The sequence below is a fragment of the Melampsora larici-populina genome (assembly GCF_000204055.1).
Source record: "Melampsora larici-populina 98AG31 unplaced genomic scaffold MELLAscaffold_15, whole genome shotgun sequence".
In the NCBI taxonomy this organism is placed as follows: domain Eukaryota; kingdom Fungi; phylum Basidiomycota; class Pucciniomycetes; order Pucciniales; family Melampsoraceae; genus Melampsora; species Melampsora laricis-populina.
This window is the reverse complement of record NW_006768779.1, coordinates 313,646-328,467: the sequence shown is the minus strand read 5'-3', so window position 1 is coordinate 328,467 and position 14,822 is coordinate 313,646. Positions and strand designations below refer to the sequence as shown.

The window sequence follows — 14,822 nt, the reverse complement described above, 5'->3', positions numbered from 1 at the left end:
AGCTCGATTCTACATTCACCAACTTCATCACAAGACATGTGTTTCTACTGTACCATTCAACAATCCGGAAAAGTGGTGCTTCCTGCCTGTGCCGCTGGAAGCTTCTCCTCAATTGATACGCCAGGGCCCTAGCTGAAGCCTCAATGTAAGAAAGCCACCGGCAGAGGTGATTTCTATGTAGAGGACACATGATCGCTGCTATGCCTTCTATTTAAGCTCCAATATATTTGCAACAGGTAAGTATATAAACCCCGTCCAGCTCGTACTTTTTCTTAACATCATCCACTCTTCCCATCCAGAGACTGTCTGGTTAATATTCCCCTCACAGATATTACTTATTTATCATATAACATATTTTCATCATACGACAATCAGCCATGCGTTTTGTTACTGTCCTTTTCCTTACGACTGCCCTTGTGGCCTTTCCTGCTGTGAAGGCTACAGTCCACACCGAATGCTTTAACTACTTTATGAAAAAAGATGGATGTGTATGGTCTGCTGCCGACGACCGAACTCGCTGCAACGCTACCAATGGCAAGCCACCTTTCCAAGGAGTCGAGCGGGTAAGTGCTTCTATCTCTGGCGCGGTTGTATTTGTCATTCACTGATGTCCACAACCCATCTATCACCAGTTCCAACACCACAACCAAAAAACTCTTCAACGTCGTTACACTTCCGAGGACACCAACACTGTCAGTCCATTGATGCTTTATTCAATGAAAATGTGCTGATTTTTCGTTTTTTTCAGTCCTTCGCCATGCGGGATGGGCCAGGTGTAAGCCTTTTGGGAATCACAAGCCCCGTATTCTATCTTTTATCCTAATTGCCCCCTTCGTCTGCATAGATTTGCGGAAACTATTCGACCAATCAACCCGGCGCGTGTCTATGGGTTGGATCAGAACAAGTCTACGGAAATGACACCGCCACAGCTGGATGGTTGAACGGGTAGGCATTTGTATGGTTCTCCGGGTCAAAGTCTTTCGCTCACCTATTTGTCATCCACAGTGCAAAGACTTCTAACTGCGGTAAGCAGCTTTATGTCCAACGCAAGGGTCGCCCCGACAAGCCTTTCTATGTCCCTGTCCTTGACGGTAAGTCGATTGCATCACTTCTTTTGAGGATCAGCTCTGATATTTTCTCTTCATAGGTTGCTCGTTCTACTCCAAAAACGTGACCGTCGGCTGCACCCAGATTGCTCTATCTAACAAGGTAGCGCAACGAACTCTTTCTGTTTCTGCTCGTGCTGACCATCGCATTGCTCCCACAGACATTCTACGACCTTGAGCCTACTGCTCAAGAGCTCAAGCAAGGTTATCTCGGAGATCTTATCTGGGATTTGTAAGTCTATTCTACACATTTATATCAAGAGCCACATTCTGACTCTATGATCATCAACAGCAACAACGAAGCCGGTACCAAGGGACAAAACGCCCCTGTCTAAGCCTTCTGGCAAATTATATCCTCATGAATTTTGATGCGATAATTTCCTCTGCTCTTATCAATTGACAATCTTTCCATAGCTATACAATTGTTCCACATCCCATCCTTTTGCATATTGTGACTTTGTTATGGATTACCGAAATAATAACAACAAACTTTATGGATTCATCTCATGCGAAAGGAGTCTCAACGTCTCTGATTTCCACAAAAAATCATCTGCCTTTGCCTCCTGATCTAAATTGTCACTTGAAGTGTGAGCTATGTACATTGGAATTCGAAATAATACTCCTAGTTTGTCCGTAATCATCATCATTCATCGTTCACAATTCATTCATATTGAAGGCGAACAAGCGATCCAAAAAACCTGACAAAACCTCCACTGTTTCCCCTAACAACTGTGAATTTTGAGCAGCCAAAGGGGAGGTCTGCTGGGTTATTTCTACGCTCAGGTTGACCAAAACAAGAGAATCATTTATCTACAAGGACTCATTTCAGTCACCGCGCTCGCTGCCATAACTTTCACCCTCTGAGCGCCCCACCCCTCACGATAGGAGGAGTCACAGGTCTAATTAACTTGTTAAAAACCATTTCTAACAAGCTGATACTTCCAACAGAACTATTTCAAATCATATCATTGTATTATTTGTGACATCATTGTATCATTTATGATATCATTGTATTATTCATGATACCATTGTAGTATCTATGATATCTTTGTATTATATATGATATCTTTGTATTATTTATAATATCTTTGTATGATTTATGCTTATTCACCTCTTGACAAAAGATCCATGAATATATGCAATATCAAAGTGAACTCATCAGAATCTCATGAAAATACTTTTGATTACAATTCAAACCCAAAAAAGTTTCAAAAAGCAAGTTTCAAACCCCACTTCTTGGCAAATTGATGCTGTTTAAATTGATTCTTTGGTGATCTGGGTAGTTGACACATTGCCATTTTATGTATGATTATTCAGACTTATAGGTGCATGAATGTATTGAAGAGATTTACCTAAGTTAAATTTTACAAACCTAGCTTTCTTTGATTCAAATATTTAGACTGGTGATTTCAAAATTTCATTTGTTTCATTTTGCTCAATGTTTGAAAACATCAAATTGAAATAGAACAAACAAATTAAAGTATTGTTTCTGGTGAGTTGACTTTGAAAAACAATAAATCTCTTGTTGATACAATAATCGATTTTGTTTGCTTAATTGGGGATCTCTGTTCATATATAAAATCATCATGTGATCACCTCTACAGTCTGCTAAGATCCCAAAGGCTACATAAATCTAAACTACAGATTTTATTTGAATATAGTCAAGCATGCACAATTGCATACCCGTGCAACTGCATAATCCACCATTTTGCTGGACCAGGACTCCCCCAAATTTGATGTGGGTTAAAAGTTGGGTTTATGGCATAATTATGTCAAAAATGGTAATGCATAGGTTCAAATTCAAAAAACCAGGTCTTGGAAGCCTAATTGCATAGCTTTTAGCCCAAATACAGGATCAGAATGCATATAATTATGCATACATAAGCCTTGAGTGCTAAGTATTCAAGCATGACCCTTGACCTGTGAAAATGCATGAAGTTATGTATTTCCGCCAATTCCCGCATTTATGGATGACTTTTTGTATTTCATGGGTTTGACTGTAGGTCACAATACTAATAGTCACCATTTCAATAGCAATAAATGGTGATCTGATGAACAAAGATTGACCAAACCCAATCATTCCAGGTTTCCTGAACCAATCAGAACCATTTGAATCTTTCACTTTACTTAACCCAATCAACAAAATATTCAAGCTGTTTGATCTTCAGATTTCATTCTATGGTTCCAATTGGAGTGGCTGACTATCTACCTAAAACTGTTGATTCAGATTATCACAAAGAAATAACTAGAAAACCACATTGGAGAAATTGGGTGCAAGGGGGGTTCAGGAGTCTTTCTTGAAAGGAGAGATGATGAGGATGATAATGAGGATCTTACTGAAAGAATAAATTTGATAAAGTAAGCAATTGAAGATATTGTGTAGTTTGTAATTGATGATAAGGAGAACTAGATTGAATTTGTTTTTCCAAGCTTTAATCACTTATTATCATTATTGAGATTGTGTTGGAAGTTTGATTTTAAAGGGGTGAATTGATGAAGATGATTGAGTGGATTTTCTTAGCATCAATCAAGATTCTGTGAAACAAAGTGCAGTTGATTCATCTTTGAAATTGGCTGAGGACCCACTGTATGTGTGTTGAAAATTCTTGGCCCTCTCTTTTGTATCCTATTGATTGGAATGAGTATGGGATCTTAATCTTATTTGACTTTTTTGTAGCCATAAATCTCTGTAACACTTGTAGTTGAAGATTGACTGAAAATTCTAAACTTTGGATTTGGTATCACACAGTTCTTGAAGTTTTTGAGGTTTTTGAAGTTTTCTGAAGTTTTGAGTTAAATGGGTCAAGTTTCTGCTTTAATATCCCAGAATGATCATTGAATTTAGTCTTCCAGTACATGATATTGTAGTCAGCAGTTTTCTTTAGCAGAACTAAATGATCTCATGTGAAAATATTTTGTATCAATAGATTTCCTTTGACTATCATCTCCTTGTCCCTTTTGGTTTGTCCATTGATGAATGTTTGCTGATATTGGTATGTTTGAGAGTAGTTCTTTTAATCAATTTGCATACATCATGTATACTGTTCTAAAGACTGTCAGTTAAAATTCTTGCAATGTTATATGTTGTGTCATGAGGAGAATGAGATATGATATCTGAAAGCTTGCAATATTGACAAAAATAGTGTAAAAAAGTTAGGATACCAAATATCTTTCCAGTCAAAAAGAACCATACATTCAAAGACAACACAAAATGAGTACCTGCGGATGTGACAAAAAACACTTGACAGACTCTGATAGTGAAAACATTAGCAGATAGGGAATAGCCTTGGGGGGTCAGGCTTAGGGCAAGTCTGGCTCGCAGCGTAGCCAGAAGCGCGCAGCGCGCGTTAGCGCGGCGCCCGGGGCTACCGCTTAACTACCCGGGGCTCCAAAGACCCGGGAGCTACGCCTCGAGTTACTACTCTGGCTCCGGTTTTTTGGGTGCTGCGCTGTCCGCTTTCGGATACCCCGAGGCTATCAGTTACACTAACGCCACGCTTCCCTGAATACCCACCCAACCCTTACTACACCAATTTGAAGTTCAATCACGATCTCTCCTTACTAACCCTTCCGACACATCCCCCATTACAACAATCACCACCCTTTACACCATTTCGATCACTATCTCTGTCCTAACCGATCATTCCTACAAATCTTCTGTTACAGAAGGTCTGCTATCTCAAGCCACAAATCCTCACACCTTCGACTATTCACATCGAAACGACTTCAATTGAAAACTCGCGATCTCACAAAACGTGGACATTCATCATTTGTGCAGTAGTTGTATGGGTAACAGGTTAGTGTTTCTCTCTAACCAACGATAGCCACCTCATTTACTGATACGCCGTGTTTTCAAACGTGGACAGTTGCTGGTCGATCAGTCGGATGGGAGCCGGTGCTTACCTATTTTTGAGTATAAAGGTACGCAAGTCTTTCCTCCAAACTCTCAATCACAGCAACACCAGTATCATCTATCAGTTCTGATCTGACTTCTTTTCCAATTTTACATCTACCCTAATCATATCACACTTTCTTTAAATATATTCTCTAAAATCGAATCGAAAATGTCTCACAAGCAGCAAACTCTTGATTCCTTCATTCCTTCTGGATACGAGACCGATGATGCGTCTACTGCCCCTCCTCGTCGCTCTTCTCGAATAACCACCCCAGCAAGACCAGCACCTGGGATGATTATCCCATCATCTGATTCTCGTCGTGGCCTAGGTGGCGTGGGGGATTTGTTCACTGTCAGGGATGTCAGAGACTGCCATGTCCACCGACGCCGTGAGCGATCCGCCTCCTTACCAGGAGACCAGGTGGGAATTCGCCAGACTGGACGTGTCCGATCTAAGACGGTCTCTCGTCCATCGTCTTCAGTGAGTCTCTCTTTCCTACTATACCTAGATCTTCATTTGTTCATAACTCATTAATCATCTACATCGATTTATAGGCCACTGGAACCACGAATAATCAAAACTCTGTCTCTGAATCTGGTGACGATGATGAGCGTTCTGGAGTGCAGTCCATTGCTCTCAGGGGCAGGAACAGTCAAGCATCACTCTCGGTAAGTCAAAGATTCAAGATCATGTCTCCCAAAGAATAGTATTGATTACTTACCTTTGTCATCAATCACTATAGATTGCTTCTGGTGCTCCTGACGTCGATCTGGCACAAGACTCCGACGAAGAGAACCTTCGTCTCACCAAAAGGAAAAGGAACCAGCCTGTCAAGGAATTCGACAGTCCTTATGTGTTCTTTGGACAAGCGTTTCATGGAGAACAAGATGTAAGTCTCTCTAGTTATTATTCATCAATCATTACCTTCTACCAAGATTGTTGTAATAGCTGACATTGAACCGATTTTTTAGCCTCTTGATGAACCAGGTTTGTCTTACCCTTGTCTCTGGTGCCATAAGGTTGTCAGGATCAGTGGTAGCTCTCGATCCAACCTCAAGGTACACAGAGATGGTAGCAAGCAAGCTGGTAAGTCGGGTGCCGGCTGCCCACGTCGCAACATGGCCATCTCTGCCGGTGCCAACCTCCCACCAACCGAATCCAATCTACGTACTCAGCGTCTTCAAGAGAAAAACCAAAGTTCCTTAGCCGCCTTTGTCAACGGTCCACCAACCTTTTCCAACAAAACTTTGAATCAGTGCCTCTCGGTGTGGCAAGTCTCACATGCATTGCCGTTCATACGAATCGAAGACCCAATTCTTAGGGCAATTTTGTACTGGCTGCGCCCCGATGCGCGTGTATTTGGCCGAAAATGGTCCGCTGAAGAGGCCAAACGCCTCTATCTGTCACTTCGTGGATTAGTGATTGAAAAAGAGCTCAAAGTAAGCAACCCTTTTTTTATTTCGACTTTGTCTCAATGCAACTTTCTCTTCTTATGAACATATCTCAATTTGATTTGATATTTTTCAAATTCATTTGTTCCAGAATCTGGACAGCAAATTTTGTCTTATCCAAGATGTTTGGACAGTGAAGGGAAACCTTCACGCCTTCATCGGGGCGTCAATCTCTTACATCAAGAAAGATTGGAAGTATGTTGTTCGGCATTTAAGTTTGAAACTTGTCGCATGGCATCATCAAGGGCATTTACTTGCTGAGCCGATGGTAGCCATCTTGAAAAAGAATGGACTATATAAAAAGATAAGTCCCCATTTTATTTTATTCTATTTTTTTTTCTTTCACTCATTCCTGCTTCAGGAACCTAAGCTCTCAGCCGGATCTCTGAGCTTGGTTCCGTATGCTCTCAAAAACACCCGGATGTGTTTTTGAGAGCATGTCGCAGTTTTCTTCATTATCAAAGCGTATTTTCTTTGGTTTCATTTACTAACCCTAACCCAACCTTTACATGCTCGCCAGTGTATCCGATTCAGGAAGCAATAATTTTACCATGGGCCGCGAAATCCATCGACAGCTCGAGGAACAGAGTTTTGTTCAAGATCATCAGCTTATGTGGAAACCGAAAACAATGTCAGTTCGATGCTTCTGCCATAAAATGGGATTAATTGTGAAGGCAGGCCTGGACGCACTTGGAATGAAACCAAGACGTATTCGACACAGCACCTTGGGTCGTTTTCCACCGGTGGAAGTCCTAGCGGTAATTGAAGAAGAAGAAGATGGCTTGGACGGCCTCAGTAGCACACCCGGGGTCCAGGACTTAGATGCAGATGAGAACAATGCTGATAGTGAAGATTTTGACGACGACATAGAAAGCAATCACTCAAATGATACAGATCATTCGAGCTCAAATGATGACCAGGAAGAGGAAGATTGTGAACAAGACGATGAGCCTCAAACTTATCGAAATCGCAAGACCGCTTACCTTCTGGGCGATACATATATGAAATCTTTGACCAAAGATGTAAGTAAATCGATTTCAATCCCTAGATCTCATTCACTGCGGTTTTCACATACTGACTTCTTGATTGAAATTGTTCCAATCAAGATGGACACAGTTAACAAGAAACTTACACGGTCTAGTGCTCACCGTGCTGATTTCAATCGTCGGCGAGAAAGGGTCAACGCTCAACGCAAAACAGATGAATTACCTGCGCTCAAGGCACTCCTCTCAGGACACGGAATTCGATGGGGCATCCAGGCTGAACGCTGGGAGCGAATGTGGGAGGCGCGAGACGTAAGCCAGGTTCTTTATCATTTGACTCAACATCATTCTTATTGATTCCCCGCCTTTATTTGTGAAAATCTATTGAACTCCCATCCAATTTATTTCATTTCCCCTTTCAGCTAATCGATCGAGTCATGAAAGACGATCTAGCTGAGGTGCATTCAAAAAAACGACGTCCACGGAAAGATGGTAAGAAGTACGGCTATTTTGAAGAGCTTGTATTCTCAGTTGGAGATTGGCAAGCAATGCGTGACATGCTTGATATTCTCACTGTACGTAGTTCAACTACCACTTTGAATTGGATCCATTATGTTTTCTGATTACTTGAATTACACTCTACAGCCATACAAAATTCTAACCCGAGAAATGGAGGGTGATAAGCCCACAGGGTGTATGGTGTTAGTTAAATATGTACAACTCAAGGCGTCAATGGAAGAGCGACTCAAGAAAATGCACGAGAATGATCCATTGTTCCCAATGGTTGATATAATGATAAGTAAAATCACCTTATATCTCAATGAAGCCCTCGATTGCGACACACTTGTTCTAGCCAGCATTTTCCACCCAAGTCTACGAGTCCGTTTCTTTGCCCGCGCATTTGGGGAAGACTCGGCCAGTCATGATCGAGCAATGGAACTTTTAGAAAGTGTTTTTACACTTGAAAGCGAGGCGACCGACCTTCGTAATCAACCAGTCACCACAGTCTCAAGCAAATCGCCTGAGCCTGACAAAGGATTTGGAGGGGACTTCTTGAACCTGTATGATGAGGTTGCAACATCCGGCAATATCAACGAGCTTGAACGATATATTCAAGGTGTTGATCCGATGTTATCTCCTGATGCAAACAACCCAGAACATGCACTAGACTGGTGGAGAGTGAGTACCCCTTCCTTTTTATTTAGTCATTCATTGTATCCCTTACTAATACACAAAATTCTAAAGACTCATGGGTGTAAATACCCGGTTTTATCCATCTTGGCTCGGGATTATCTAGCAACGCCGGCTGCATCTGCTGCTCCCGAAAGATGCTTTTCGGTGGCTGGACGAGTCTGCACAGCAGAGCGAGGAGGATTGGTTCCTCGCATGATTGAAATGTTAGTCAGCAGTCAAATTTGGACACTTGAAGGTATTCCCTTAACTGGCGACTTTGGTGAAGTAGGGAAGGTACTAGAGTATGGCAAGAAGTTGATTGTAAAAAAAGTTAGGAAGAGTCATTTTTAGATTGGTCTTCTTCGATTTTCACCTCTTTTTTAATCCCTTTTATCGTTTTCTCTACACTCTTTTACTTTGATTTAATTGATTTTGAATATACATATTTTTTCTTTTTTCATCACAGTCCTTACATTACATCAAGTTTGTTGAAATGTCTTTTTATTTGATTTTTCTTTATGTTTTATGTTTTCATTACGGTCTTTACATCACAAAACGTTTATTTTTAGGTTTCTCAACAGTCCTTACCTAAGAGTACCATTTCTTGATCTGCTTTTGTTTCCTTTACCTTGCCCAAAAATAAATTTAAAAAAAGTTTTTTTTTGGCCTGAAACGCTGCGAGGCGCTGCGAAAAAAAACTTCGCTTTCAGCTACTAAGTTGTGTGAGAAAAAAAAAGCCGCTGCGGCTCTAGCTACCTAGCTTGGTCACGGAAATGTCAAGTTGCGCTTCTGAAATACCGTCTAGCAGCGCTGCGAAGCGCTGCGAGCCAGACTTGCCGCAAGAACCCAATTGTTAATCCATTACAATCAATCCCATTCTCTAAACCGCAATCGATTCTATCCCAAACAAGCAAGTGACAGATCGAGTTATCGCAAGTATCACCCGTCACGCTTACACAACGACACCATGTCAAACACTTCAAACGCTCCAAACAAACGATCACACCCTTTCAACGTGTCAGGTGTATTCGAAATATCTGAAATAGTACGTTTTTCTTGGTTTCCTCCGCAATTCCAGAACTGACAATGAACTATAGCTCGCCCCTGCTAATAATCAGACTTTCACCTACCAAAACTCCACCGGCTCAATCACGTGCAACGGCTGGAACGATGAAAACGAGCGGGAGTACGACGGGGTCATGACTGGATACTCCGCTGCAAAGGACGAAGTTCAGGACGAAAGATGCTACACTCTTAAGGGCAGAATGATCCCATCGATCGATTCAGCCGACTTCCAGATCTACTTTGACGCCACTCACAAGGTCGATCTTGGGGAATCTAACGCCTTTGCTGGCACACTGCACGATAACACTGCAGCTTCCGGGTTCGGTATAGTAGTAGCGAAGACTGAAATGCCCGATTTGAATTCGGATTCGCCAGTATTGGCCTTTGTCATGAAACACACAGACTACCGCCCAGAAGTAAATCATTGTGCCCCAAATTTGTTCTTGAATTCTCTCTGATTGCTGTTTTACATTGTATAGGACAAGTCCACTCACGAGTTCAAAGTCGAGTACCGAATGAGGCCAACTCCGAACCTCAAAAAAACGCAAGGATTAGTCCAAGAAGGAAAGGAGACGTTGGTTCACAGGTATATTGTAGATTGGAACGAAGAGCACATGCGATGGGTCGTCGATGTAAGGTACACCCTCAATCTTATTACGTTCCAACCACAAAACCACACTAACAGTTAGGCATTGATTTCGCATAGGTCACCGGCCTTAACATTGGCAGCGGTCATCAAACGGTCAGCAAAAAGAAAGCTTCGGGTGCGCGCAGGTTACTCCTGCTGGGCGAGTCAAACCGGCTAAGTCAGTGACTTTCAAACATACGCTCAACCTGAGCTGACCATCTCCATTACAGGCACAATAGTAGCCCGGCTAAAGCGACGCCTGTGACGCCAAAGAAGCGGGCGGCACCAGTCAAAAAAGTGAAAGGTCGCTCAGGTGGTGCTTCAGTCCCCGATGACTTGGTTGACAAGGAGGCGGCCGGCCTGACAGTTGGAGAGGACGTTGCAGTCCCGAATAAGAAACGAGCAGCCTCCGCTGGCAAAGGAAAAGGACGCGCAGCGATTCCAGTCGAGCCGGAGGAGGAGTTCAATGACGACCTGTTTGAAACTGATTTGGGGGAGGACTTTGACCCGCCTGAGCAGGGACCCAGCACGGGGCGCGGCACTAAGGCTGGCCGCCAACCTCGACACCCACGTGGTGCTTGACACTTCATTTGCCTGGCACCGAATCTGTCTGACCATCCTATCGCCCAATACCATTTCTGTCTGCTCGCGTAGAGCCAGTCCTTTGTTTTCTGAACCGCCTTGGTTGTAATACTTTGCATTTGAAATCATTCTGATTAATTCACCCAACCAGGCCAAATCATTTCTATAAGTCATTTGATATCGCATGATAGTAGAAAGCATAAGAACCTCGCCGGTGGCGGTACGTGCCTGGATGAGAAGATTCTTGGCTTTTTTCCGTGATTGATTGTTCTCACCACTTTCATATACCGTTCCTTGACTCTCACGACCACGACCAACTGAGTACTCAGTAAATTCGCCGCCTGGCTACTTGAAGGCGTTGTTTGTCCAAATTCCTGACCGCCGAAACCTCGAGCTTCAGCCGTGACACATCGCACTTAGGTGAGCCAGGAAATCATATAGATTATTGGCAATCCCATTCGGGCTTATGACTGACAAATGTACACTTGATCATTGCAGCGCAACTTCATCTCAATCCAATGACTTCAATATACCCAGCAGCACCCAACGGCCCAGCTTCGAAAGACACCTCTGAGTTAGCAGAACAAAGTCTCATTGAACGATTCCCAGGCAAGATGCCGCTTGATATCGGTCAGTGCGACGACGTTTGTATTGATTGTGGAGCATTGCATTGGCGAAGTGAACAAACTCAGAAAGACTGGAAAGCCGAGCGGGCAACGTTTTCCATGTGTTGTCAGAAACGAGCTGTTGCACTCCCGAGCGACAACCTCGAGAATAAACTCGCACCGAAGTTTGTGCAGAATTGATTCACGGGCTCTGACCAAGGTGAGTCTCATGAATGTTGTCTTAATCGACCTTCCTAACAGTGTTTTGTGTCCCAATAGATTCAAAGCATTTTAGGAAGCACATACGTGCATATAACAATGCCCTGTCTTTCACCTCCAACGGCGTCGAAACGGACAAGACCGTGGCTGGGAATGGTGGCACATGGACATGTCGTATTTTCGGTCAGCTCAGTCACAACATCGGCTCGCTGTTACCACCAGATGGACAGCCCAGAAAGTTTGCGCAGATCTTCATGAACGGGGATCAACAAGACAGCGAGGCTGCAGCGCGGTCAAAAGCTGCCGGGGGTGGTCTTCGATCAGAAATTCTGAAGAAGTTCCAACGCTTTCTTTACGCCAAAAATCCCTTCGCTAAACTTTATAAGTCAGCAGAGGAAATTGTCAATAGCAATGTCGTCAAGACAATCAAAATTAAATCAATGGCGATCGGGAATAGGGACAAGAACAGATACAACTATCCTACCTGTAACCAAGTCGCAGCCATCATACCAGGTGATGGGGAGGTTGGGTCGACCGACCGGGATGTGATACTGCATAGGAAGAGTGGCGCACTTCGGAGGATATCGGAACTTAACACGACTTATTTCGCGTTACGCTACCCAGTTTTTTTTATGCATGGGTCCCATGGTTGGGACGAGCATTATCGTAACACGGCATCAAGACGTAAGTGCAAGAGGCTAATGCTTCCTTGCTACAATTGAAAACTAATCCGCGTTTATGCGTCATAGGCCCTACTGGAAAAGTCAGCCGGTCGGAGCACTGCGCTTATCAATTGTTCGAGCGACACAATACGTTATCAGCTATACTTAGAGGAGGGCGATTGTTACAGGAATACACAGTCGACATGTACATATGCGTCGAGAATGCGCGGTTGAAATGGTTCCACCTCAATCAACCTACACTCCGTGCAGAATTGTATAATGGAGCGGCTGACACTGTGAAAATAATGTATTTTTCCAAGGTGAAAAATGATTGACATTAATGCACAAAATGATTAATAATGCAGAATTAATGCAGAAAAATGCAGAATTAATGCAGAATTAATGCATTTTTAATCATTTTGTGAAATAAATGTAATCATTTTTCACCTTGGAAAAATACATTATGTTCGCAGTGTGAGGGCCTCCACAACGACGACTTTACAATTGGCAAGAGCATAATCTTGCCGTCCTCTTTCATCGGCGGGCCGAGAGCCATGCACAAGCTCTATCACAACGCTATGTCTTTGGTCAAACGCTTCGGGCATCCGAGCCTGTTCATCACAACGACGGCAAACCCGCAATGGCCTGAGGTGACCCGCGCGCTCCTTCCAGGTCAAGTCCCTGAAGATCGCCCAGATTTATTGGCTAGAGTATTTTACTTAAAACTCCAAGAGATGCATAAAGATGTCAGGAAACGTGGTCGACTTGGTAACTGTATTTCTGACGTACATACAGTGTAGTTCCAGAAAAGGGGAGCACCGCACGCCCATACAATTCATTCAAGTTAAAGGTAAACCGTGTTCGCCGGCAAAACCTGATTAAACTCCCAATCCCTACTACCAATTTCAAGGTTTACACGTCTAACACAGTTTAATCTGATTTCCACGCACCTCACCCAAAATATGTTTGTCATTCCTCTTATAAGATACAAATCAACTAACTGGAATCGTCTTGAAGGCTTTCACTCAGTGAGGCTGGTTTAGCAGCTCACTCCAATTTTGTGCAAACATTTATCAGCCTTCCTCGACCAACGGGAACAGGGACATCACAACCTAAACCATGTCTTCCTCAACTGACTCCACCCTTCCAACAACTGGCTCTAATCATCAATCAACATCAGCCAATGACAGACAAGTATTATGGTCCTTGATTGATGGTCACTGTTGTTACCCGACTTAATATGGAACTAGATCGGAATGCTAACAGGATAGGGTTAGGGTTAGGAAGAAGATTGTCAACCTCAACACAAATTGAACAAGATTACCAATTACTCATTTCCAGCACTCATTCAACTTCTTACTACTGGCACTACGATTCACAACCCTCTAGCAAGATCAATCATATTCAACCTCAATGTTTCTACTCCAAGAACTTCATATGCAACATCCTCAATCAACTCGCCTATTGGACTTCAAAGTTGATTGAGATCTTTTGCGGGAAACGTTCAACGCACTTATAATCTACAGCCTTCCCTGCGCGCAATGTCTGGTACCTCAAATGTAATCGCTGCTGCTATTGATAACAAGATGCCCGATTTGAAAGCAATCAATGCTATCATTTCCGAACTGACGGGTATGAGTGGACAATGGCAGGAGTTTTTTATATGCACGGTTTCCACAATTACAAAAGTAAGCGGTTGCATGCTGAAGCCAAATCCCACGATTTTGTTCGGATTGGATTTTTTTATCTTTTGATCGGTCCCGATTATAGATTCCATGATTACGAGTAAGTAATCTTAATCCTTGACCAAAAACCAAGATAATCATATTAAACCAAGTTTTTTTGTTCAATTAGAGGTTATCCACTTTTAGATGTAGTCTTTGCAGTCAGAATTTTTAAATCATTAGGTTGTGAAGCAGTAATTGGTAAGTTCAATTTAAACCAAATCATATAATTCAAAAAATTAATCTTTAACATCAACACTTGAATCATTCTGTTTTTGTTTTATAGTAACCAATGCTGCAGGAGCAGTGAATCCGAATTTAAAAGTTGGACAAATCATTGCACTTGATGATCATCTCGCATTACCATTGTAAGTTTTTAACAAATTGTTTGATTTATTTAATCAATTTGTTTTTGGATCGTTTTTTAACTCATTTTTGAATCAGACTTCTTGGAATCCTTTAATCGGTCCTAATATAGATACACTTGGTCCTCTTCTTCCACCCATGTCAGATGGTAAATTCTTAAGCGTTTTCTAATTCTCATAAAAAATCAATTTTTGTAATCTGATCAAACTAACTTGACCAAACAAAAAAACCTCTTGAATCTATTTTAAATAGCTTGTGATCTTGAACTTAGGAAATCAGTGTTTGGATCGTTACCCGAAATCGGATTAGAAAAAGGTGATGTGATAGAAGGAATTTATGCTTGGGAAATTATCACACTATGA

At 42.3% G+C, this 14,822-nt stretch overlaps 3 protein-coding genes across 3 annotated transcripts; all 3 read left to right on the top strand.

The window, feature by feature from the left end:
- Window positions 1-377: 377 nt before the first annotated feature.
- Window positions 378-1,441, top strand: MELLADRAFT_85659 (uncharacterized protein; the record flags this gene model as incomplete). Its single annotated transcript, XM_007409367.1, has 8 exons — window positions 378-563; window positions 633-692; window positions 749-775; window positions 845-945; window positions 1,006-1,091; window positions 1,148-1,209; window positions 1,268-1,338; window positions 1,399-1,441. The coding sequence occupies 8 exons, from the start codon at window positions 378-380 to the stop codon at window positions 1,439-1,441; spliced, it is 636 nt and encodes a 211-aa protein (XP_007409429.1).
- An 8,135-nt stretch (window positions 1,442-9,576) lies between these two features.
- On the top strand, window positions 9,577-12,430 carry MELLADRAFT_62552 (uncharacterized protein; the record flags this gene model as incomplete). The annotated part of the gene is made up of 7 exons (XM_007409368.1): window positions 9,577-9,654; window positions 9,707-10,090; window positions 10,154-10,311; window positions 10,533-10,876; window positions 11,036-11,104; window positions 11,383-11,514; window positions 11,751-12,430. The coding sequence occupies 7 exons, from the start codon at window positions 9,577-9,579 to the stop codon at window positions 12,428-12,430; spliced, it is 1,845 nt and encodes a 614-aa protein (XP_007409430.1).
- Window positions 12,431-13,911: 1,481 nt separating this feature from the next.
- On the top strand, window positions 13,912-14,822 carry MELLADRAFT_62551 (uncharacterized protein; the record flags this gene model as incomplete). Its single annotated transcript, XM_007409369.1, has 5 exons — window positions 13,912-14,002; window positions 14,023-14,155; window positions 14,225-14,295; window positions 14,381-14,462; window positions 14,732-14,822. The coding sequence occupies 5 exons, from the start codon at window positions 13,912-13,914 to the stop codon at window positions 14,820-14,822; spliced, it is 468 nt and encodes a 155-aa protein (XP_007409431.1).